Raw genomic sequence first — 26,267 nt, forward strand, 5'->3', positions numbered from 1 at the left:
CATCCGGGGCGCCGAGGGACACTTCCGGCTTCGTCCCCGCTCGGCCGGGCGTCGTGCGCCTGCGCGGATGTCGGGGGTCTTGGACTAGCTGCCGACGCGGGGATGAGCTCGTGGTTGGGCCTGATCGCTTTGTTTCTGGGCCTTTTTGTCCTGCGCCTGGGGTCGGGAGGGTGACCTCAGCGCCCCACCTCGTCGCCTTAGCTGTCCTCCTTTCCTTTGGCTCGGAGGACAGGTCACACCTCTGATGGTCGCGGTGGAACTTGCCTGAGGTGTCCGTGTCAACTCAGGAGCAAAGGCGCTCATTCAGATGAGGTCACAGTGATTGGGTGTTTTGTAAGCCCCAAAGTCCCAGCATTGTGGAAAGGAAAGTCATTTACTGTATTCGGTGGCCTGGCGCCGTCCGCCAGGTGAAAGCGCAATCCTTCCCTTACGCCTTTGGGGATTGGAGAACACTGGCACAATTTTGGGGTAGGAGATGGTGTTTATTCTGTCTTCGAACGTTTTAACAGCTTATTTAAGCTGTTACTGCAGCCCAGTGAGTGGTTCATGTAAAAGGAATGTGTATGAGCTTTGGGCCTTTGCGGCATAGAATTGCCATTGGGGCATAGCCTTCCATTTTTGAATCATTAAGGTTGGTGTTTGGTATTTTCTCGCCTGAGGTCGACTGTTTTCTATCTCCTTTTTCTACCTTAATTCGTTCTTCAGTTCTCCCTTGTCCTTTTTGAATGCTTGGAGAGTTACAAAGGACCGCAATTTGGGCACAGGGCAGAAACTCCCATGGAATTATTTTAGTCTAGCTCGTCTTTTAATTTATATCTGATTTTCCCTTTTGCTATATTCTGCGGCTATTGGTGTTGAGTTGTATAATCTAGCTCGTACTTTATGCAGCAGCAGGAGCCAATTCCCCCACCTAGTCTTTCCCCATTTCAGGCAAATAGTGTTCAGATCCTTTGAAGTGGGTCTGTTACCTCTCCGAGCACACTCAAGAATTGACAAGGGTCCCAGTGCCTTTCCCATCAAATCTAAACCCCAGCTAAAATTAGTTTTTCCTTCAATAGGGAAATGTCTTTACGACGGTGCCCCCATTCTAAGCAAGCCAATATGCTTTCTGCCTCCGAGGCCATTTTATATGTTCCTACCCTCTCCGCCAATTGTGCCTAGCCAAATGTAAAAATCAGGTCTCCCTGAGAAATTACTTCCAAACTTAACCCCCATCCCATTCAGATAATATGTTTGTTTTCAAACGTGTATCTTTTTTCAACGTCAGACTGTAAATTCTGAAGATACGTTGGCGCCTGTGCACAACGAACGAGCTCCCTATACTGGGCTCATGAAACAAATCAGAATTACCTAAGCCAGGGGATTCCAATCAATCGGTGAAGTAGAAGAGATGATTAGTTGAAACTAGTTACAGATGGTCACACTCTTGAAAAATCATCTCTTTACCTTCCCCCAGTGCTTGCACACGAACTGTCATTTATTCCTTCTATAGCACCATGTGTCCATGACATATTAATAGATATTACCGAAAACAAAAAAAAATAGGTATTACCGATTCTGTGTTAAAAGAAGTTTGGAAAATAATACTGCTCTAAGTCATCTTTCAAAAGTGTTGAGAAATGACAATGTATGTTTCATTTAATATATACTGCTTTGATGTATTTATTTTTCATTTCTTCTCTTTAAAGTTTCTTTTTTAGATTTTTGACTGATTTTAGGTTTACATCTATAAGTTATATTTACATTTCAGGTGCTTATATTAATGTACTTCATTATTTTATCCAAATTTAGATAATTTTGTTTTATTCCCTCTCCCATAACATCCTTGATAAAAGCCTATTTAACCTGAACTTACATTTTTAACCTTAAAAGTATGCGATTAAATTATGGGAAGAGTTACAACACTGTGTCCTTTAACAAGAAATCATCATATATTCAAAATAATTGTTAATTCAGTCTAAGGAAATATGTTAATAGATGAAATTTAAAAAAGTCATGACAATAATATAGTAACTTTTTATTATACTAAAGACAACACAAACAAAAAAACGAGTAGTCACAATTGAAAGGACTGTTTTCTTCTAAAAACTATAAGCTTTCAAGCTGAAAAAAAATACATATACCAAATATGTAAGTGAAAAAAAGTTAGGCTTAAACTTTAAAACTTTAAAAAGACATTAGGTTTGTTGTTACTTGTTAGAGCAATATTTATAAATATATAATTTTATTGATTGGATCCTAAAGTGAAACAGTAAAGATAATGTAGGATTTTTTTATCCTTAGTAAAAAGTTATAACACTCTTAATTCAAAACTAAAGTCTTTAGTTATGGGTTTCTTATAATATTTCATGTAGTGTTCACTTGATCTAGCTATGCGTGTTACAATCCCCTGATCACAGCTTCAGTAATACTCTAACAAAAACTGAGCAAAAACAAAGCGTTAAAGAAACAGTTCTAAATTATATTCACCTCAGTTTAATTATATGAACTTTTTTATGTGTAAATACTTTGTATAATTCACACTCAATAAGACTGGTTTATACTATAAATACTATCAAGAGATAATAGATCAAAAGTTCCCATTGTAAGAATGGTTATCTTACTAATATAAACATTTAAACATTAAATGGCTCAATTGGTAAATAAAGAAATACTAAACTTTTCATTCTATTTCCTACGAATCATTTCACAGTCATAGCTTAGAGACACTAAAGTTTGCTCTTAAAGATGTGAACGTAATTATTTCCTTAAAAAAACAATACTGATTCTCCAGAAGATCCTCATACTACTTATCCAGTAATATCCAAGCATTTGCAATGGCAAATTATTAGCAGGAACATTGAAGTATGCAAAAATATTAAATACACCAAGCCCTCCGTATTTCCAGGTGAAAAATCTGAGTAATTCAGTGATGTATTTGTCCATATTCATCTGCTTGCAGCTTCCCCAAAATGTCATCAAGTGGCTAGTTGTTAAGGCCAACGCCTTTTATTTTTAGACATCACAAAACACAAACACACTTTCAAACACTTCAATACAAGATAAAATAAAATAATTACATTCTATTGTCAATAAAGAAAAAGTGAAATTGTTTCGCATCAAAACTCTAAAACTCAGAAATTCTCTTCTTTAGAGAGCATGTTATAAAGCAGTGGTCTTCAGAGATGATACAGAGCAGTTGTCTTCAAACATTTTTGCTCCTGTCCCCTAAAATAATTTTGACAAGTGATGTCTGTGCATATTTAAATTATATGAAAATTTTCATCATAAGTTTTAGTTACAAAATATGCAATTTCTGCCATATCATAAGTATTGGTTTTTTATAAATAAAATCTAGGGGCGCCTGGGTAGCTCAGTCAGTTAAGCGTCTGACTCTGTTTCCGCTTGGGTCACGATCTCATGGGTCCTGAGATCCAGCCCTGTGTTGGGCTCTGCGCTCAGCGGGGAGTCTGCTCCCCCTCTCCATTTCCCTCTGCCCCTCCCCACCACTCCTGCTGTCCCTCTCTCTCTCTGAAATAAATAAATCTTTAAAAAAAATTTTTTTAATTAAAAAATAAGATCTAAATTAGTCTTTCAAATATATCCTATATATTAATGCCATACTGAATGGATACCTACTATCTGTCTTTTAAAATCAAATATTTAAAATAAAGGAATTTGTATTTCCTTGTATTTGTATTTCCTTTCTGCTTTCTCCACAGAAGTTTGTTCTACTTTGAATCTTGAAAATCTTTTCTTGATCACCAAGACTTCTTTGAGGTAAATTTATACAAACAACAAGCACATATACATTTATATTGAAACTACCTTTAAATTAATTTTCTTTGACCATAAGGCCCACAGTTTTTTTAATCATCTGGAATGAGTTATCATTACAACTATTATGAGCACATAATTGATCAAACAATAAATAAATTATAAATGTTGACATAAAATTATTAAAAATAAAAGGCAAAATTTAACTGGGGGAATGAAATGAATGAATGAATGAAATAAATTGGGGGAGTTTATGAAGCTTGATTAGAAAACTGTTGAACTGTCCTTTTGTTTGGCTCTCTGGAGATTTTACTTTTCCAAGAAATTCACCTTAGAAGATTCAGGTTAGATGAGAGGTATGCCTTCCTTGTGTAAAGTTAGGAGAATGGCAATATGAAGTAAGAGATGGGAACAGAGAATGCCAGCTGACCCCCTGTAAGATTTTTGGTAGGTCAATTTAAGGATTTGAAAATGGATTTTTGTAAAACTTTCTGTGCCCCCCCCAATTTGAATACCACTCCTCTAAGATACCTAGAGACAGTGTTGTTAACTTGATCTAAGAAAAAGTACTTTTCCTGAATTACTCCTTTAGTTACAGAACTCATTTCGAAAGTTCCTTAGATGGTACCATGTTACATTGTGAAATCTGCTTTTGACCAGTTGTCTAGAGCTATCACCTCGCTCATCAGCTAACTCCTTCCGTCCATCTACAGATTCTGAACTAAGAAAGCCCATATTAAGGAATCATAGCATAATAGCTCCATCTGTTAATAACACAGCATATACTGCTATGGAAAAGCACTAGAGAAAGAAATAGTTAGGCAGCTTTTAGCATGTAAATATTAAATGGGCAAAACAGTCTATTAAAACATTTTAAAAGAACTCTAAAAAAATAAACACTGTATTACTATTGCTCATCTTAAAACGTAATGAATAGGGCCCTTATCCTGTGGAATGTCCTAAAATCTTTGGCTCAATTATACTACCTGGGGTGGCTTAAAGCAGAAAACCTTCCAGAAAGGATATGTTTGGCATTCAGTCTCTGCAGATAGGAGTTGACCCTATCCTGGAATGCCAGTGCGGCTTCACATCCACAAGCATCTTCTGTGGAGATGAGTCTTCGTGCTTCTTCAATGGCTGACGACAACAGTACACAAAATGTTATAGCTAATTAGAAACCATAGCAAATCAGGAAATCTGTAATTCAATCCTTCCATTTTTAAGACTTACCTAAATGCATTTTCCAGGAGGTAAAAGGATATAAGAGCACACAGAAAGAGGAGAAAATACTTTGAAATATTAATGTCACAGAAGAAATTGAATTTTGGGAAACATTTACAATCATCAAACCTGAGTGTTGATTATCTGAGAGTTCATTATATTCTCTATACTTTGTAACTATTGGAAACTTTCTATGATATAAGGTAAATTTTTAAAAAGTTGATGTAGGGGGAAGCCAAGAATACAGAGCTAAGATAATTAATCTTATTATGATACTGTGTCCTCATTAAGAAATGAAAATAAGGAAAAGAATTCTCTCTTTGGCCAAAATATTTCAAGAATTAAAATTAGATAATTCCTGATTTCTTATACAGACTATTATTCTAGTGAATGGTCTGAATTAAGAGTTCTAGTTCTTACCCATAAATACTTTGGAAGTAAAAATTTAGGTTTGTATCAGCATTTAAGCAAAGAACCTGGGAGAATGATAATGCTAACTCCTAGTTCTTTCTGAAATACAGTGAAGCAGCTATTCCTACTCATTATCATAGCCCCTAAAGTTGCCTAATAGAAATAAGAGTAACTTCCCAGATCTGAAGACTGATGTATAATCTTCCATTGAGCAGTACCATCACCTGAGGACAGAGAATGGTCTTTTGCCTCCTATGTCTTCTCCCACATTCTACAAAGATAGGATATAGAGCTAACATGACCATAAATATAATCTATCTACCTGTCCAAATCCTCTTGACTTTTAGGGACAGCCAGCCCAAATCAGTCAGTCGGTAAGCCAGAAAGTATCTCCTGAAATTAAGTACATGCCCATCATCCCTATACAGAGCATATAATTGGCACTCAAGATGCTTTTCCAGTGTATCTTGCCTGATGAACTATAAGTTCTGTGAGGGCAAGGGCTCAGTAGGATAGTCTATTTAAAGCGCTCCCAGAAAATTTTAAAACTGGGATGCAGCACAATTGAAAGATGAGAGATGGACCCATTCACAATAGCATCAAAAAGAATAAAATATTTAAGATTACATTTAACAAAAGAAGTGCAAGACTTGTACACTACAAACTACAAAACATTGGTATGTCTCAGTTCCTTTCTCAAGACCTGACAGAGTACTAGATATATAAGAGTAGCTCCATGAATACTTGCTGAGCAGAGAAGTAAATGGCTAGGCAAATGAGGTCAGGATCTAACCCATCATAAATGAGGCTGGAATCCCCGTCTTCCAGGAGAAGAAATAATGCCCAAGACTGATATTTTTGAGGATTAAACCCCTAGATAGGGTAACAGTACCCTGACATATTCAAATTCTACAAGCTATTCCCTATTATCTTCACCCTCCCCAAGAAGCGGATCCATACTTTACTTCAGCTGAAGAAGTATCTACTGAGTGTCAGGTGCTATGGAAGATGCTAGGAATACAGACAACATCTACTACCCTCAGGGGTTGGAGTTTACTGTCTACAGGAGCATAAACACACAAGTCTCAAACTCTGACTTTTCTCCCCAAATCTGCTTCACTCTCAGTCTTCCTCACCTCAACGAAGATTTCAGACTTCAGGCTCAAGTCTGAAATAGGAAAGTCACCCTCATTCCTCTCCTGCCCTGTTCCCCACATCCCGTTTATCACCAAATCCTGGTCATTCTGCCTCAGAAAGGTATCTGGAATCAGCTTGCTTCTGTCACCACCGCCACCCTCCTCACCCAACCTGGGACCACTGCAACAGCCTCGGGCTGGTCCCGGCCCTCTGCTCTTCGTCCCCTCCGATCCACATAGCAGCAGGATCATGCCGCTCCGCTCCTTAAAACTCTCCAGTGACTTCCCATTTTCCGTAGAACAAAATATAAACTCCTTCCCCTCACCCCAGAAGACCAGCATGACTCGGCCCCTGCCTCCGTCTCCAAAGTGACACCACACTTCCCTGGCTGGGGGTGCTTCCCTCACACTGGCTGCCTCTCCCCACCTCTCCCCCTAAAGCCACCATGCGGGCCTTGGCATCACTCTCCCTCCTTCCACCAGCACCCCAATCCCAACCTAACTACCGCTGATCCTCGGGTCTCAGATGTCACTTCCTCAGAGAGACCCTCCCAATCTGAAGTAGGTCCCCCAACCCCCATGGTCTCAGGACCCTATTCTTTTCTCACGGCTCTTCTTTATAAATTGCTATTTCCTTGTCTCTTCCCCTTAGACTGTTACTAAAGACCATACGCGTTCTGTTCACGATTATATACCTAGTGCCTAGAACACAGCAGGTGCTCTGTTGACCAAATGGACGATGGAATGGTTGAAGGAGCACACAAGTAACCCCAACACAAGACGTCCTGGGCTGAAAGAGGACCGAGCTCAATGGAATGAAAAGGGAAAAACTCTGGTAGAGGGGGTAAAATTGAACTAGGCCTGGGAATTAGAGAAACAAACATACCAACACTATTGTGTAGTATTTGATTCACACAAAGCAATTTAGAGAACACTTAGGCAAGTGGTGAAGCATAATGAAAATAAACACTAATAAAGCTACCGCACAACTCAAGAATTAAAATATCATGAATACTGTTGCAGACATCATTTCAGTAAAAAATATAAACACAAGAAGATATTTGCCACACATAAAACAACAAAGACTTTATATCCAGAAATGCGAAGAGTTCCTTTGTATCCGTAAGAAAAATACAAATAACCCAAGCGAAAAGTAAGGGCATACACAGCCTTTCCCAATAAAAACCTCAAATGACCAATAAATACAGGAAGTAGCCAGGAAATAAAAAAATAAAGACCAGAGGGAGACGCTTTTTTGCCTCTGCTAGATTGGCAAAAACTTAATCCAACAAAACTAAATGTTGGCAAGGGTGTGGTTCTTGGATTTTGACAAGCGAAAGTGGTGAAGGAAGGGGGTCCCAGCCAAGGGTGGAAACGGGCAGGGCATGTTCCTGGAGTATCCAGGTGTCCACGTGGTAGAGCAGAGGATGTGGAAGCAGTGAATCCGGGGGCAAAGGGGGTGACCGGGTGAAGAAGAGAGGTGACCAGGGGCAGGGACAGAAGGGAAGGGGTACAGAGTTTCAGTGTGGGATGATAAAGTTCTGCAGTTGGGGAGTGGGACGGTTGCACAACTATAGGAATGCACTTAACACCGCTGAACTAGATGCTTAAAGATGGTCAAAGTGCAAAATCGGATGTTATGTGTATCTTACCGTCACTACAACAACAACCAAAAATCCAACTTAGGAAGAGACTGTAATTAGAAAGAAAAACAAAGAGAGACGAAGGAATCCTGGGGGAGGAATGGCTGGGGGGAGACTTGCTTCATCGTGAAGACAGCTGGGAACCTCCAGAGGCCTCGGACCAGGAGAACCACTCAGAACTGTGCTTCGAGCTTAAAGAGGAAAACTTGCTCCTAGAAGATGACCCTTCCAAACAAAACGGGCTCGAAGGGACAGTCTTTACCTGAACACGTCTTCTTGTCTTCATTCAGGGTGTAGCCCGCGTAACAATCGCAGTGGTAGGCCGCGGCCCCGTCGTCCACACAAAGGTGCTGGCAACCATGCGAGCCCAGAGCACACTTGCTGCGAACTGCCCAGGAGTGGGGCAGGAAAGAAAATAGTCCCAGGTTACAGTGACGAAGGAAACACAGATTTATGGGAGAGAAAAGCTTCGGTTTGGTCTCAACAGGTGCTGAGAATGGACCCTTCCGCAGTCAGCGACGCAGCTCCCACCTTTCAGGAGAAAGCCCGTTTTCCTTTCCTACATCTCACATCCCTCCAGCCCCACCTTTTACTGCCTCCCCCCCCTTTTCCTTCTCATTTCTCACAGATATCTGGGGGTGCCTCCTCTTTTCTTCCTGCCTGCAGGACTGGGGCTGCACTGAGTCTTGATTATATTCCAGAACTTACCTTCGGCCTCTCCGGATGCCTGTTAGTGCCTCCAACATCTCCAGCTACACATGGATCATCTTCACCATCACCAAAAATAATGAATTAGTGACCCACGTGCACATGGAGCTAAGTCTGATGCTGCACATGAAGTTGACGCTGTGTTGACCAAGGGGCTGCCCTTGATGGCGGGCAGAGTGGGACAGAAAGCACCAGCCTACACGCACATACGCACAGAGATAGTGATACTAGTGATGATGGTGAGGAGAGGTGTAGGTTTGGATAGTGGAGCATTTATTATCTGTCACAGTAAGTATATTACAAGGAGGAAGACAGTTGGCCCAAATTTGAGTGGAGAGCAAAGTGCTATGCTCATCTCATCCCATATCTAGACTGGCCCAGGATAAATAAAAACAGCAGATCTCCTTTAATAAACCCAGAAAGTCTTCCTGGGAGACACAGTTTCTTCCTCCACCATCGCATGGACCAACCGCGTTTGTCTGTCCCCCTCTAACTCTTCAGTGTCCCTCCACACTCAGGAAACTTCTATGGCTCACTATTGCCTATAAAAGAGCTTTGAGTGAAATGCAAGTCTCTACATAATTTATCCATAGAGTGTCTTTCTAACTTTAACACTGATATTCCCCTTCATTACTTAAGATTTTTCCAGCAAAATGCCAAATAATAGGGGGCACCCGGGTAGCTCAGTCAGTTGAGCGCCTAACTGTTGGTTTTGGCTCAGGTCATAATCTCAGGGTCATGGGATCCAGCTCCGCCTTGGGCTCTGCACTCAGCGTGGAGACTGCTTGAGATTTTGTCCCTTCCCCTCTCCCTCCCCCAGCCTAGCAGCTGCTCCAGCAGCTGGTCGCGCCTCCACCCCCAGCCCCAGATCTGGGGCTCCACCTTTAATCTACAAGCCTTGCTACTGCCCAGCAGGGGAAAAAGCAGGCTGTTAGAGGGAATGTGACCCATGTTATGTACCTCAGCTTCAGAACAGTATCCGTTATTACTTTAAAATATATAAATACTGCTCCGCATTGGGCTCCATAAATATATTTTTTTCTGACGCTCTAACTTCCCGCCATCTGGTCTTGCTCTTCTACCTGTGCTATCCTGTGCTGTACGACCATGCATGGCAACCATGAAACATGATGGCTTGACATGTGACAGCATGTGTAACCACAACAGAGCAAGTGCCCGGGTTCAAATCCGCGCTCTGCGACTCACTAGCTGTGTGACCGTGGGCAAGTTACTTAACCTGTCTGGGCCTCAGCTTCCTCATAAAGTTGCTGTGAGCAACAATAAATGTGTGACTGTGTCTGAAATGCCTAGAACCACGTACTGCATACAGTAGGCACTGAAGAACATTGGCTATCGTGACCCGGGAGTATGGCCTGGAACAGTCTGCCTTAACTGAACATTTTCTTTGATTTTTTTTTTTTTAAATGTTCCACTTTATTCCACAATATCTATTAGTTTAAATGTAAATTTGTTTTAGTTTCCTTTTTCAAGGTCTTCAATGTCCCTGGCTGCTTAAGGTACCAAGTGGGATACCGATAACCCGTTTGAGAAGCGCAGCCCTGAGGTCTCTCCACCCCAACTGACTTAGTCCTACCCCCAGAACAAACCAACACCAGCCGCTCCCCTTGGCCATCTGGCTCTGCTGTCCTCCATCTAAACCTCCACCATCCTCGAGGCCCACCTGCTGCCCTACACGCTCCGTGCCCTTCCCCAGACTTCCATAGCCCTCCATTACTGTCTGTCCCTCTCCCTGGCTAGTCTCTGCTTTCTCAGGGTGTTGGTTCTCTTTGGGCCCAGCCTGCAAATTGCTCAGAGGCAGAAAATGTGCTTCTTTACATCCCCACAGGGCTTTGCACAGTCCTGGGAACAAAATAGGTGCTCAGTCCTCTTTAATTGATTTCTTTTTTTTTTTTAAAGGGAATTGGTCATGTGCCATTTCCCTTAGTCTCTCTTGAAAAGGTCACATAATATCTCTTCTCAAGGGACAGGAGCATATACATAAAAATCTATATAAAAAAAAGTTTGAATAGGCCAAAATTAAACATCACCTTTAGAGGCAGGAATTTCTCTTAGGAGTGTTTTTATTTTATAAATGCCATCCTGTTCTGCCAGTGAGTTTAAATCAAATTAATGAGGATTCGCCAAGTCATAAGGCTCAGATTCACAGAAGACTGATCATCTAGAAACCGTCAGGGAACAACTTACTTCAAATTTACTGGAAGATCTGTGTGGGTCGAATTCAGTCATTGACAAAGTCTCCTTTACTAAAATGATCCAGCTTTAAGATTAATGCTACAGAAAAGTTCCAGGGCAAGTTTTAATTGGAAAAAGATCAGTCCCGCCTATCACACCAAATAGTTACTCTCCAACTGATTTCCTCTAAAGTTCCCATTTGCTTTACAAGTCCCCAGTGTACAGAGCTCTAAAATTTTCCTGGATAAGGATCTTACATTTAATTAGCTTTTCTCATATCCCTCACTCCCTACCCGTTTCTGAAATGAGCTATATTCGCAAAATCAAGTGAGCTCACTGCTGTCTGAGCAATGTGTGCCTTGGTCTATAAGCAGGATAGAAGGTCTAGAGCCTGATTCCTTAAAGTATCTTTAAGAACCTCTCACTGTGTGAATTGCAAGTTGGTTTCACTGCCATAGAAAGAGCCAGCTAGGAAAGAATTTGTTGAGTGGACCTTACCTGAACACGTTTTATTATCTGCATTCAGAGTATAACCCTCGTAGCATTCACAGTGATGGGACCCATCTCTGTCATTCACACAAATGTGCTGACAGCCATGTGTACCAAAGGCACATTGGTCTTGAGCTGCCAAAAAAAAAAGTCCAGGAGAAAAGAAATTAAAAGTGGAGAAGTCTTTTATTACCCATATATAGAAATCTTCTTACCTGCGGCTAGAAATATATAAGAGGCAAACCTATTGGAAACTTTCCACAGCCATCCGTACTGTAAGCTCATACTAAAAGCGGAGTTTAGCAAAATCCCACACACAGTCCTTATTCTTCTTTTTTCCCCAACTGCTTTTTCAAAATCATCCAAACTGAGTTTTTATAATCTAAGTATCTCATAAACACTAAATAAATAAACAAACAAACAAATAAATACTAAAGCATTCCTTTTAGGTTTATTGTATTTACGCTGAATCAGAGGGATACCAACAATTATGTGGCTAATTACACTAGATTCAGAAAGACATCGAATTTGAGTTTGACGAAACTGTGATTCAGCCCTCCCCTGTTCTAAGTGAAGAAGCTGAATCCAAAGGAGACCAGCTGACTCAGAGCAGCATCAGAACTCAAGACCTAAACTGTCACTCAATGCACTTTTCTCTAAACGGACATGATAATTTTTTTTTTTTGGTCTTTAAACTTTTCATTTTGAAATCATTGCAGGCATATGGAAGAGTTCCAAAAATAGTACAAAAAGTGCTGTACTTCACCCCATTTCCCCAAATGTTAACATCCCATATAACCATAGCACAATTATCAAAACCGGGAAATTAACACTGACACAATGCTATTAACTAATCCACAGATCTTAATAAAATTTTGCCATTTGTTCTACCATTAATGCCCTTTTTCTGGTCCAGGATCCAATCCAGGATCCACATTGCACTTCATTGTCACATGTCCTTAGTCCCCTCCTCTCTGGGACATTTCCTCCATCTTTGTCTTTCATGACCTTGACAGCTTTGAAAAGCCCTGGAAAATTACTTTGTAGAATGCCTCCCAGGTTGGGTTCGTTTCAAGTTTCCTCATGATGCTAAATTTTTAACGAAGACAACAGAGGTGCTCCTGTGCCCTCAGGACATCGCATAGGAGGTGCATGATGTCACTGTGGGTCGTTACTGGTGGAGTTCCCTCTGACCACTTGGTTGAAGTGCTGTCTGCCAGGTCTCTCCACTATGAAGGAACTGTTTATCCCGTTGTAGGTAATAAGTATGTTGTGGAGCGTTCTTTGATTTTAACTTACTAAACTGTCTTTAGCATTTGGAAAGCACCACCAGGGCTGGCTACCGAGAAGGAAATGAACAACACGCTCACACGTGGGGGCCATGAGACATTCACACCTGCTGCAACTTTGGACTCTTCTAATACGACTCAGAAATGGGAAAGGCCCAAGGGAGAAAAACCAACCAAGGGCCTTGTCAGTGTGACCTACCCCTCCAACACTGGCTAGGGAGGTATGCAGACGGGGAGGTAGCTAAAGGAGAGCCTCCTCCCCCACTTACCTGAACACGTCTTCTTGTCTTCGTTCAGGGTATAACCTTCGTAGCACTCACAATGGTAAGAACCAGTTCTGTCGTTCACACAGATGTGTTCACATCCATGAGTGTTCAGAGCACACTTATCGATAGCTATCAAAAGACCATCAGGACAAATGTAAACACAAGGAAAACGTGGTAAATTAATTATGAGCCATGACACACACACACACAAACACACACACACACACTGAAACAGGGACTGTTTGGCATAAGAGAAAGGCCACGGGACAGGAGGTTGGGAACCGATTTCTGTGCTGGCTCTTTCACTAACAGACCCCATGACATGGGTAAGTCTTCTTCCTTGCCTGGGTCTCAAGTTCATCATCTACAAAATGAGCAAGTTGAATTAAATGGTCTCTAAGTTTCCTTCCTCTCAAAAACTTTTTTCGAGGATTAAAAAAAAAAAAAATGGACCTAGTTCCCATCTTTATTGATTGCATGTGAGTATTCATATACCAGATGCATGAGAACCTCTCTAAACTTTCTTCTGTGTCCAAATTCAATGAGCGGTTCTGGTCACAGAGACAAAGGGGCAGCTTGTATTTAATTAAGTAAAATCCAGGAAAAGTTCCAAAATCCTCAAAAGGACCAAGAGTTCTGGCCCCCTTCCTGACTAATCCATTTCCCTACTAACCCCTTTCTCGAAAACTAATTATAGGTACTATAAAGAAGCTGATTTATGTATTACCTCACTTTTCTCCAACAATTTTAGAGGAAAAACATTGACAAGCAACCGTGAACCACCCAAAAGGCGGACAGGAGAAAAGCATAAGGCCAGTCCCGAACCTGGAGAGTAGGTCCCCAGCTAAGTCCCAGTCACGCACCCTCCCCGAAGCAGGCCTCACCTGAACACGTCTTCCTATCGGCGTTCAAGGAGTACCCTTGGCTACACTCACAGTGGTGCTTGCCTTCTCCATCACTGATACACACGTGCTGGCACTGGTGCGTGCCAAGGGCACACGGGTCCGAAGCTGCACACCGGAAGTGTAAAATCGTCAGTATCGACACATAAGAAACATTCCAGATACTTCCTTCCCTGTCAAAAAGACACCGCCCTCTGGTTCCTTTTCAATGAGGTTCGCTATAAAAACTATTTGTTTTCTGCCTCTACCTTATTGGAAATACCACTCTTACACGAATAATAATACTAATTTAAAATTACAAATTTCATTTCGGCTTTCTCAAAGAGAAAGGAAATTTTGAATTTGGAGCTGAAGCCAAACACTTACGTGGGTCAGACAACTTGATATTTTATTCAATGTATCCACCTAGCCCAGGAAAAAGACCTTTTACTTCCCAACTGCAAGAAGCGGGGAGAACTACAATGTACCCCTGGAAGGTCTATGAGCTAGTTGTCCTGTTGCCGCCAGAATCTGCTTTCCAAGAGCTCTGTAGTCTGTGTCAAAAAAGAATTCACACACAGGCATGTCTCTCGGCCTGGAACTCACTCGCTCTTGGGCGGCAATACATATTTGAACGTGCAAATGGTGGAGGGCAAGGCAGGTAACTGCCTTCTGAATGAGCAGCATGGGTGCGTGAGCCTACACGTACACCAACGCAACTTCAGGGCCTCTGGTGTCCGCAAGGAGAATGGACTCACAGGATGCATGCAAGCAGGGAAAAAGAAAAGAAGAACAGAATAAACAAGATCACGTCAACTAAGCTGCATCCCCATCTTTTCACTCCTGGAGGTGTTTATACCTTGTTGGATTTTTTTCCTAGTGACATGTTTTGAAAGAAGAATCAATGAATTTAGTTATTTCTGAGAAACCAAGGAGGCCTGTTGGAGGAGGCTGGCACCCTGGGCAGGTAACCCAGCCCCGACTGCTCTGGCAACAGGTCAAGGCTAATATTTTCCCAAGAAGGGCCTTTTCATGGAATGATCTTTCCAACCCATTGACTACAACAAGCTGCCCCTCAGTCTTTTTTCCACAGAGAGGACATTTTTCCCCCAGAACAAGCAGGTCTTTTGTACCAGAAGGGAAAGATTGCCACTCACCACTTGCTACTTTACGGCCTTCAAGGCCAACCCCAGGTGCTAGCTTGGAGACCAACCCTGCCACAGACCAGCGTCTTTACGGAAAAGCTCTCACCCACAAGCACAGGGGGTTTTCCTGGGAGAAAGAAAGCCATGTTCTTTTGAGAAACCAATGAACGCCAAGTAGATGCCACCAAAGCCAAGGGCAGCTTGTGAAGGCCCGTGTCCTGGGACAGGAAAGACAAGGGGCCACCAGCCAGGTCTGGCTGAGTTGAGGCCAAACTTTGCTCCAGACCAAGACTTCATCTCCCATTTCCTGACAACTGGGGTGACTGCCGAGTTCCACATTAATTTCAATGTAAAGTCGCCTTGAAATTCGCAATTGTAATTACTGATTCACTTGTTTCTCGTCACCACCTCCAGACTATTGCTTGACAGGAGGGAGGGAATACCTTTATCTTTGTATCATCAGGGATCAATTAATGCATATCGAATAAAGAGGTGGGGAATAGGTTACACAGCAAAAGGTATCTAGAACATTTTAAAATTCACCTGAACTAAAAATTTGCCCACACCTGTTTGGATAATTCCACAGAGGGCTTTGAAAGATTATATCTCTAAATGATTAAAAAAATAATAAAGCATGAACATGGGTAGATAGAAAGACAGAACATAGATAGATGGATACAAAGAAAAAAAGAAACTTGGGCACCTAGGTGGCTCAGTCAGTTAAGCATCTGCCTTTGGCTCAGGTCACGATCCCAGGGTCCTGAGATCAAGCCCTGCATCAGGCTCCCTGCCCAGCAGGGAGTCTGCTCCTCCCTCTGCCCCTCCACCACCCCCACCCAGCTTGTGCTTGCTCGCGCACTCTCTCTCTCTCAAATAAATAAATAAAATCTTTAAAAAAAAAAAAAAGAGGGGGCACCTGGGTGGCTCAGTCATTAAGCATCTGCCTTCGACTCGGGTCATGATCCCAGAGTCCTGGGGTCGAGCCCCACATCGGGCTCCCTGCTCAGCGGGAAGCCTGCTTCTCCCTCTCCCACTCCCCCTGCTCATGTTCCCTCTCTCGCTGTCTCTCTCTCTGTCAAATAAATATGCAAAAATATTTTTTAAAAAAAAACTTAAAAAAGTATGAGTCTTACATATTCATAATTCTGATCAGTGACTGAGAATAAAGCCCCGCCTTAAATGGATTCATATTCATGGATTTGACTGATTCATGCTACAAATTCCAATTAAATTAGCATGCTCATATTCAAACTCTATCCTAAACGAAAAAAGACAGAAGGACAGTAACAATCTTTTTTTTTTTTAATCTGCTTCTTGCTATCTCACAAGTGAACTGAAATCCCAATCCCTCCCCCTGTTCTTAATCCTGTCCCTCCACAAAGAATAATCAGAGGAAGAGCAGAATCTGAAAACTAGAGGATCTAGAGAATAAGCAAAACCCTGACTGACAGTTACACTGGAAAGCCCCCGGATCCTTCCATGGGCAGACAGATGCTGCTGCCCGTCTTCTGCAGGAAAACAAACAGAGTTCTGTTAAAGCCAGAGATGGTAAAGCTAAAGAAAATATCTGGGAAAAATGGAGTTGTGGGCAGATGGGAGAAAAGAGGTGTCTTGAGGTGTTGTGTTTTGTTTTTTTTTTTCCTGACCCCATCAGGGAACAGCAGGATCATTTATCCTGGATATTTCCAGACCTTCACATTTCTAATGCAAACATGAAGATTTTTATGAGCAAACCAAGTTATATATAAAGCAACTCTATATTCCTAAACCAACAAAGTGTGTTTAAGTTGGTAAAAAACTCAAGAAAAGCACTGCTTATATTTCAGTTTTCCATAAAGTTTCTACAAAAAAAAAAAAAAAAGAATAACTCTCTTTCTTTGGATATACAATATCTGAATATTCTAGTTGGGAGCAAAGACTTACCGCAAAAGGTCTCCTGGAATCTAGAGGAAAGTTTCTCAATGACCCCATAGGTCTCCACGTAGAAAACGTGTTCATCTAGGGGCTCACTGGCAATCATCTTGAGGGACTCCATGTCGGCCCGGTCCACACCCACGGCATAGAGCTCAATACCAGATGCCCGGGCCCGAGCCGCCACATCATTCACCTGGTCCTGGGGCCTCCCGTCTGTCACGATGATGGCCACCTTAGGGATGTTGGAAGTGGGCCCCCGAGCACCTGCCTCCACTGTGAAGGCCTCATCCATCGCTGTCTGGATAGCCAGGCCTGACATGGTGCCTGTTGACAAGGGGGTGATCCGGGCCACGGCCCGTTTCAGGGACTGCTTATCTGAGTGGGTCTGGAGGTGGAACTCAATCTTCACAGTGCTGGCATAGTTCACCACTGCCACCCGTGTGTCCGCCGCCCCAATGTCCAGAGTGTCAATTATCTGGGAGACAAAGGTTTTCACCTTGGTGAACTCCAGGGGCCGCACACTGCGAGAACTATCGATGATAAACACCAAATCCAAGGGCCTGCTCTTGCAAACACCTGCAAAGTAGGGTGTGGGGAATGGGCACGGCTGAGCAAGGATGGGAGCCCAATCAGAAATGGGGCAATCCTCACACCCAGAGAGCCCTGGGGTTGGAGGGCCCCTCTCTGCTATCTTCCCCCAAGACCATCCTCCCTTTAGATGCTGAAAGCACTAAGGTCCTTCCAAATTCCCTAGTGAGAATTCACACAGAGGGGTGAAGTTTCTCCAAATATCTCACCTACAGGCTGGCTGAACCCCAAACTTTCACCTAGAACCTCATCCCTCTGCTTCAGGTATTGCTCCCAAGGTTCCTCTTGACTCCCAGGAATGAATGGTTTCCAGACCTTTCTTGGGCACCTCAGCCATGGGACAATGGAACAGTGGCAATGGGACAGTGGCCCTGAACAGTGTGAAAGGTAAACTCGGGACAGCCTCGGTGCCCTGCCCAGGCTTCACAGACACCTCAGGCAATGGCAGAGTTTGAGGCAAGCACACTGGTGCTTTTCTGGAAGCTTCCTTCTTCTACTCCCTCACCAACGGGGTAAAAACTGCACGCAGAGTAGCCCTAAGTGCTCCTTCCTTCTCATCATTCAGCAGGTTTAGTGAACTTTGGGGCCCCGAGAGCCTGAGATACTTAAAAGTGAGAAGAGGAATGACAATCTGATCTACATCTGTGTTCTTCCAATTCTGTCCGTGTGTCTGGTTTTCAGGAGCAGAGATGTCCACTGGTATCTACCCTCCACCTCCACCAAACTCTCGCAGTCACCCCTTTCATTTTTTTCATTCACCAAATACTTTTGTGGGGACCTACCATGTATTTAGCCCTGGGGCTACAAAAGCAAAGAAGCTTGTATCTTTCATACTCAAAAGTACCAAGCAGCGGGGCCCCTGGGTGGCACAGTAGGTTGGTTAAGACTCTGACTCTTGGTTTCGGCTCAGGTCACAATCTCAGGGGTGAGATCAAGTCCCACGTTGGCTCCATGCTCACCGCAGAGTCTGCTTGAGATTCTCTCTCCCTCTCCCTCTGTCCTTCTCTCTCTCTCTCTCTCAAATAAATAAATTAATCTTAAAAAAAAAAAAAGTACCAAGCACTTAGTAAATGATACCACACATCTTTGGGGTTCCTGGGTGGCTCAGTCGCTTAAGGGTTTGCCTTCATGATGCCGGGGTCCTGGGATAGAGCCCTGCATCAGGTTCCTCCTGAGGGTGGGGGGGGCCTACTTTCCCCTCTCCCTCTGCCCCTCCCCCTGGCTCATGCTCTCTTGGTTTTATCCTGCTTCCTGGAGGTATTCAATTAAGAAAATAAATCATACCTTACTTTCAATAACGTTTTAGAGATCATAGAGCACAAAACAAACAACCCTGTGAAGTCAGAGGTGCAGAGTTGTTCTTATACCCATTTTACAGGTGAGAAGCCTGAGGTTCTGGAAGGTGTGTGAGCCAGAAAACAGCAGGTCATGGATGGGACTCCAATTTTCCTGACTCCCAGCCTAAAGGGGCTTTTCACTGAATGGCTGCCTCTCTCTGAGGTAATATTTTCCACCACAAAAAAAATCAGTATTATCTCATGGACCTAGTAAACATCCTGCTTGTTGACTTTGAGCCACCTCCCTGAAATATGCTATATGTCATGTATTTAGTTAAGTCAAAAGGAATCAAGTCTTTTTTTTTTTTTAAAACAACTCCCAAATTTCATTTCATCCCTTGATTACCATGCATCAGGGGCAAGGAAGAAGAATCCTATTGAAAATCCTTCCTGGACATAGATGTAGGTATTTTACATAATTGGAATAAAAGGAAAAATACATGGTGATATGAAACCCATATTTGACAATGATTTCACTAACACCCAAATCTTGTCCTAATGTCAAGGTTATGTTCTTATGGTAAATGTCCATGATTCCTTCCTTCTCACATGGAATCCTTTATGGAAGGTTACAGCGGGTGTGGTGGGCAGAAAAAAGCCCCCTCACCCCCAAAAATGTCTATGTGCTAATCCCTGGAACCTGTAAGTATATTACTTTATATGGCAAAAAAAAAAAAAAAAGACTTTGCACATGGATTAAGTTAATGATCTTGAGATGAGGAGTTTATCCTGGATTATTGGGGTGGGTCCAATGTAATTACAGAGGCCCCTAAAAGTGGAAAAGAGAGAGGCAGGAGAGGAGATCACAGTGATGAGATGTGAGAAGGACCCAACCTGCCTTTGGTGGCTTTGAAAATAGGGAAAAGGCCATGAGTCAAGGAGTGAAGGTAACCTCTACATGCTGAACCGGGCAGGGAAACAGTCTCCCCTAGATCTTTCCCAAAGGAACGCAGCCCTGCTGACACAATTTTAGCCCTTTGAGACTAGTGTTGGACTTCTGGTCTACAGAACTCTTAGATAATAAGTATGTACTGTTTGTAAGTCACTGAGTTTGTACTAATTTGTTACAGCAGCAATAGAAAACCAATACAGAGGCTCAACTCGGATGGCAGGAAATTCCGTGAGCATCTGGTTACCCCCCACTTTGGACCCCCTCTGCAACATCACTGTTTTTGAATCTCACTCCCCTTTTCTAGATAGCAGCACTTTGAGTCTCAGAAACCAAGAAAGTGAGAATCTGAATTTCCTAAAAGATTTCCATACTTAAAATTTTGCTGATTTTTGATAGTCCTGCTAGAAATAAAAGCCCATAGCAAAGCGTAGCAATTTCTGGTTGCAAAAAGGAGGGAATTTGGGAAAGGGTGAAATGTGTTGTTTATGAAAGGAGTATCATTCAAGATCAGTTTGGAATACAAGTAATGCAGGGCCAGTGCTGCTTTGGGGGAACATGAACATCCCATGCAGAATCCCTCCTCCCTGTCCAGTCCCATCCCCAAGAGAGGTAGGTCAGGACCAGAGGCAAGGTTACTTTTTAAAAGAAAGACTTCCCTACACCCCCACCCTCCTCCCAGCCTGGAGCAAAGTAGGCTACCAGCTGAATTTAACCATTGAGAACCCTGGTACGCCCTGGCTCAAAGACAATGCTGTCACCATTTCAAATCCAGCCCATTGGGGCTGGTGCAGGAAAGAATCCTTTGTGCTCTTTCTCAACATTATCCAGAAAGGTGCAAAAAGGGATAGACAAAACAACCTGAGGCATGAATGAGACTGGAGACCCAGAAAATGGTTTGGTGCAGCCTCTCTTCAGCAAGACTGAAACTTTACATTTTATGTAAGCCCATTTTAAGAGGTTGGTAGATTGTAGCAGTGGAAAGATCCTTGTGTGGGATTTTGGAGCCCTGAGTTCTATTCTGAGCTCTGACACTGATTTGCTGGGTCATTTGATAAGCCTCAGTTTATATGCTTTTAGGGGTTGTGTCAGGTGATCTTCAAGCTCTGCTACTCTAGGAATCTCTGCGAGAGGAACCAACTACAGACCAAAAAGGGGAATGGAAAATTGTTCACCAAAGACCCAGTGTCTTGGGTGTTTGAGGATCTAAGAGAGTACAGGTTGGGATTGGGACCCAGTCAGTTCAAGCAGAACACCTGGTCAGGGGCAGAACAGGAGGTGGAGACCAGGACGGTTACAAGAGAGATCTGGGGCCATCCAGGGGCCCCTCAGGTGTCCTTCTTGGCCTCCCACCCCCACTCCCTCGTGTGAATTCCAGTCCCAATTCTGATCCAGATCCTAGATTGGACTGAGACAGCTTGAAGGCTGTGGCCAGGGGAGGGAAGGTCACACACTGATCTGGGGCTAAAGATGAAGTGATTTCCAGACAACTAAAGGCAGAATCTCAGGAAGGGTTTGTTCAGCTGCACCGAAAGGTAGGGCTGGCACAGAGCGCCGGGAAGCGGCCGGCGTTCCCACGCTGCCCCATCCTCCAGGCCCAAATTGCAGAGGGAAGTGGCTGGAGTTTGAGCTTCAGGCGACCCAAATTCTAGTCCTGACTATGAGTGACTTTAGGCATCTCCCTTCCCTTGTCTGGACCCGTTTCCTCACAGGATTCATCGGGGAGGGGATTTTTTCTCCTGCACCGCAGTCTGGCTCGGGCTGGGACAGACGGAACACTTGGCGGCTGCACGGGGCTTCTCCTGTTCGATGCTCCGCTTTCCCTACCACCCATCCCTCCTTCCCGACCCTCCCCACCTCCCTCCTGCCGGCTGTCCCTCCCTGGTGCCCGCTCGCGTCCCTCCCAGGCGGGGGTCCCAATCCCGGCCCGGTACCTGCGCCGCGGGCCCCGCCGCGCTGGCTGGCCCCGGAATAGGGCGCGCCGGTGGGGGCGGCCGGAGCAGGGCGGCGCCCGGGGCTGCCCCCTGGGCCCCGAGCCCCCAGCCTCCGCAAGCCCGGGCGGGCCAGGGGGCCGGGGGCGGCAGGGGTCGGTGGCAGCAGCAGCAGCGGCCACAGCAGCAGGAGCAGTCCCGAGAGGTGGCGCGGCATGGCGGGCTCCGCACTCCTGCAGGTGTCGTCGTCGAAGGCTCGCTCGCTCCAGTAGCCAAGCGCCTGAGCCCGGCGCCGAGGAGGCCAATTTAAAGGTCCCGCCGCCCCGCGCCCCGCCCACTCCGCGGCCCCGCCCCTCGGCCCCGCCCACCGCCGGAGGGCGGGAGGAGCCGCCGGGCTCGGAGCCCGGGGCCCGCGGGAGCTTGTCCGCGCATTCCGGCGGCAGAAACGGAATGTCTGGGGCGAGCCGGCAGCGGCGCGGTGCCCAGAGCCCGGCCCGCGAAGGCCCCCGCCGGGCCTCGTCTGGGTGGGCTCGGCCGGGCGCCTCCTGGCCGCGCTCCGTCTCTCCCGAGACTTGTGCCCTGGCCTGCGAACCCCCCCGGCTGCAGCCCGCCGGCCGGGCGCTCTCCTCCTGCCCCGGCAGGCCTGACCCCCGGCCCCAGGCGAGGGGACCCCGGGCTCTGCCTTCCCGCTCCCGCCAGCAGTGCCTGCGGCGAGGTTTCATCTCGCTGCTCGCACTGCATTCCTTTCGCCAGCCAAGTAACCAAGTTTTGCTGTGGGCTCTCAGTAAAAGAAAAAAAAAAAGCCTCACAGATTCTGGCAGCATGAATAGAAATGCTTTCATCCCAGCTTCAAACATCCGTAAACATTTGAACTTATATTACAGGAATAGAAAGTCAAATATACATTCCCCAGAGAGCCCCCCCGGCCAGCTGGAAGGACAGCCTGTACCAACAGAGGCTTCGAAGGCGCTCCCTAAATCCCGTTTCCTCTCCGGAAGAGTGACGGTGGCAGCACGGGGCTGGGGGCTACCCAGGGGACCCTCCAAGAACTGTCTACCGGGAGAAAGCATAATGGTCTACCTGTCTAAGGGAACATGGTGAATTTAGGAAAAAGAGACTGCAGCAGACTGAGGAAAGCAGGAAGGCTTCTAAAAACAGGTGAGGTTTGAGCTGGATCCTAAAACCTGACAATGAACGTGAGTTCCAACAGATCCAATCTGGTCTTCCTGCTTCCAGACTTAGTCCTCTAAAATCCACACTCCACGCAGTAACCTTAAAATCACTTCTCTTCTTAAACCTTGCAACTTCGCTTCCAGGAAAATCCAAATTCCTTTTCACAGCCAACAAGGCTCATTGAGATTCAATCCCACCTCCTCTGCAGCACTGACCAACATCCAGAACTGTATTCCTGCTCTCCATGCTTCAGTCATGCTAGCCTTCCCCGTGTCCTGGAGGACGCCAAACTTGTTCCCACCTTGGTCATCAGTCATTGTAATGTCTTCATCAGAGCAGCCTTCCCTGAGGCCAGATCTTAGTTTTTCAAACTTATTTTTACCACAATCCATTATAACAACTACATTTTAGATTATGAGCCAGCAGCTACATAGATAACACATATATCCACAGAAATGATAGTTGCACGAAACAATATTAACACTTAACCACATTTGATGCTATTCTATCCACCTCCATTCAGTTCTATTTCATTTTTTTTTAAATGTGATCATGAGTACATGAGTTTGTAGTTCACTAATGTTTCCCAGTTAGCAGTTTAAAAAATTCTGTTTTAAATAGATTCTTTCCTACTGTCTCCGCCTTTCTGCTCTGTTATAGAATCCTGTGTGTTTCATTTGGGGGACTTATTCAATTTCTAATTATTCAGTTTATATTCAATTTATTTATTTTTATATCCCACCAGACTGTAGGCTCCAGAAGGGCAGAGCTGATGCCTGGCATTGTTCGGTGCTGACTTCCTGTAAATTCCTCCTTACCGCATGCAGGTCTGCAATGGGACTGAAAATTTAGGAAATGGAAGATCATAGAACAGGGCTGAAATTTAACTCTGCCTTGGCGGGATAGTAAACAGGCACGATAGACTGTAAGAAAAGAAATAACCTGGCATTACTTTATCCAAGAGCCCAAGGATGCTGAGGAAATGGTTTTGCTCAGTTTCACTTCATTGCTTGACAACAGATGGCTCTGTGCTGGGCACCGGCTCCACAGATCGCCCTTTCCTCTGGCCTCCTCTAGTGGGGAGTTGGTCCTCCTCCACCACCAGACTCCTTCTCTGAAGAAATTCAGGGGTACAAGCAACATAAAGTGTAATAGTCTGTTTCAGCGCATTTGCATGTAGGCATTTGTGAAGATTAAAACTATTTGGTTAGGCTAGGGAAGAAATTATAGGTAGTTTTCCCTAAAAATTCATTATAATACTACCATTTTGTTTTTACAATCCTAAAAAAAAAAAAAAAAATAGAAACTATTTCTTTACTGGTCAGCTCTGGCTAGGTTGGGCTATGGTAATAATGACCCTAAAATCTCAGGGGCTCCTAACAAGAGAAATGTACTTCTTGCTCTGTTATGTGTCCTTCCTAGGTTGGCTGCAATTCTTCCCCACGTCGTCTTCATTCTGGAACCCAGACAAGGGGCAGACCCAATCTGAGACATGCTGGTCTTGTGGCAAAGGGAGGAAATGAGGGATGGAAGAACCAGATGACAGATCCTAACATTTCTGCAAGTGGCTCACATCAATCCCACTCACATGTGATTGGCCAAAGCAAGTCATGTGGGCAAGAAAGGTCTGTGGGTGGGGAATAGAAGGCTTTTACAGCAAATCGTTGCAAACCATAATACAATCTAGCACAATTTATTTATACACCTTTTATAATGGGATGGAGGGGGGGTGCCCTCTGAGGTCTCCTCTCTAGATTTGGTAAGAATCTTTGGCCTCTGAATCCTGATCGGCTTCTCGTCAGAGGCCCCTCCCTTTGGGCCATCCAGTCCTGACTTTTTTTTTTTTTAAGATTTTATTTTTAAGTAATCTCTACCCTCAAGGTGGGGCTCAAACCCACAGCCCCGAGATCAAGAGCCATATGCTCCCCGGATTGAGCCAGCCAGGCGCCCCTAATCCTGACCACTAACAGCTTTCCGGGGGCCCAGGTGGGAGAGCCTCCGTGGATTGATTTCTTTGTTCCTGCTGCTTGGCGTCCTGTGATAGGGTAGCTGCACTAGCTCTCAGCTCAGACCCACTGGGAAATGTCTCTGGAAGCCTCTTCAGACCCGTCGTCACCCCCGGGAACCACGCCCCCTCTTACCTTCTGGGTTCTGCGCGCTGCCCAGCTCCAAAAGGCTCCCGGGACACGTGCAAGGCCATGGTGTCGGTTGGGTTCCAAGAGCTATTTTCTCACATCCTGGACTTACTGATTCGTGACCAAAACACCTAGTTGTGCTAATTTCCAGAAACTCCCAGATTCAGTTCTGACTCTGCATGCTAGAAACCTAAGGGAAGGAGGCCTACTGTGCACGCCTGAATGCGGAGGTTCTGCCACTTGACTGAGTCTAAGAAGCCCTCAGGAGGCTTATTAAAAGGCAGCTTCCTGATACTCGGGCATTAAAAGGCAGACGGTTTGGGACTGGGCCTAGGAATCTGCATTCAACAATCTCTCTAGGCAACTGACACCTGAGGGAGTTTGCAATGTCCCGGTTCTGATGGTCTCCACAACAGGCCTGGGCGGGATCCAGTGCAAGGGCCCGTGCAAGGGCCCCTGCAAGGAAGTGGCCCCCCAGCACAGAAGGCCTTTGAGGGACTGACTGTATGGTCAGAAGACATCTTGGGCCAGGGAGTGAGTACTCTCTCTCCTCCATCACACTTCTCAAGAGCAGTCACTAAAACTCAGATCACCAAATCCAAAGGCTTCCTCGGAGAGTTCAGACAGCTCCACAGCTGGCAGGTGTCCCAGTTCTAGCGCCTTCCGGCAGGGCTGCTCTGTAATCCTGATTCTACATGAATTGTCTATTTCCTTTTCCACTTCTTTTACTGCTTCCCAGTCTAGAAATCCACAAGACTTTTTCTGGGTCAGCTTTTAAAAAAATTGTAATAGATTTTTTTTTCTTAACGATAAAAGTAATGCAACTTACCGTGGAGAGTTTAGCAAATGTAGTAAAGCAAAAATAAGAAAACAAAGACCATCCGAAACACTAACATCCAAAGGTTAGCTATGTGGGATTATCTCTTTCTCTGCTTGTATATTCATATATTTTTATTAAAAATGAGATCACACTGTATATTGTGATCTTATTATTTGCTCTTTGTACTTAATGTATAGTGAACATTTTTTGTTATATTCTTCTAATACATCATTTTTAATGGCTATATTGTATTCCATCATAGATTCCATTTATTTATGCAATTCTCCATTGTGGGACATTTAGTTTCTACTTGTTTTTAATGATAAATAGTGCTTCAATGAA

At 44.4% G+C, this 26,267-nt stretch overlaps 1 protein-coding gene and 1 long non-coding RNA gene across 2 annotated transcripts; one reads left to right on the forward strand and one right to left on the reverse strand.

The window, feature by feature from the left end:
* Positions 1-77: 77 nt before the first annotated feature.
* LOC118548860 (uncharacterized) lies at positions 78-26,267 on the forward strand. The gene is made up of 4 exons (XR_013441607.1): positions 78-468; positions 3,702-3,759; positions 22,682-22,955; positions 24,393-26,267. It is a non-coding gene; the product is annotated as an uncharacterized LOC118548860 (long non-coding RNA).
* Positions 4,345-22,021, reverse strand: MATN3 (matrilin 3). Its single transcript, XM_078055880.1, has 8 exons — positions 21,801-22,021; positions 17,062-17,628; positions 13,997-14,122; positions 13,116-13,241; positions 11,567-11,692; positions 8,430-8,555; positions 4,743-4,893; positions 4,345-4,477 (listed from the first exon to the last, which is right to left on the reverse strand). Exons 1-8 carry the CDS (start codon positions 22,012-22,014, stop codon positions 4,345-4,347), a joined length of 1,569 nt encoding a protein of 522 aa, XP_077912006.1. The 5' UTR covers positions 22,015-22,021.

This window comes from Halichoerus grypus, chromosome 10 (assembly GCF_964656455.1).
Source record: "Halichoerus grypus chromosome 10, mHalGry1.hap1.1, whole genome shotgun sequence".
Lineage (NCBI taxonomy): Eukaryota > Metazoa > Chordata > Mammalia > Carnivora > Phocidae > Halichoerus > Halichoerus grypus.

Excerpts from the sequence above, each read along its gene's own strand:
- MATN3 (XM_078055880.1), bottom strand. The coding sequence starts at position 22,014 with ATGCCGCGCCACCTCTCGGGACTGCTCCTGCTGCTGTGGCCGCTGCTG. Across the intron at positions 14,123-17,061 it reads ATTCCAGGAGACCTTTTGCG|CTTCGGACCCGTGTGCCCTT; the intron begins GTAAGTCTTTGC and ends TCCGGTGTGCAG. Across the intron at positions 4,478-4,742 it reads TCTGCTTTAAGCCACCCCAG|TTCAGAATCTGTAGATGGAC; the intron begins GTAGTATAATTG and ends GGGCTTTCTTAG.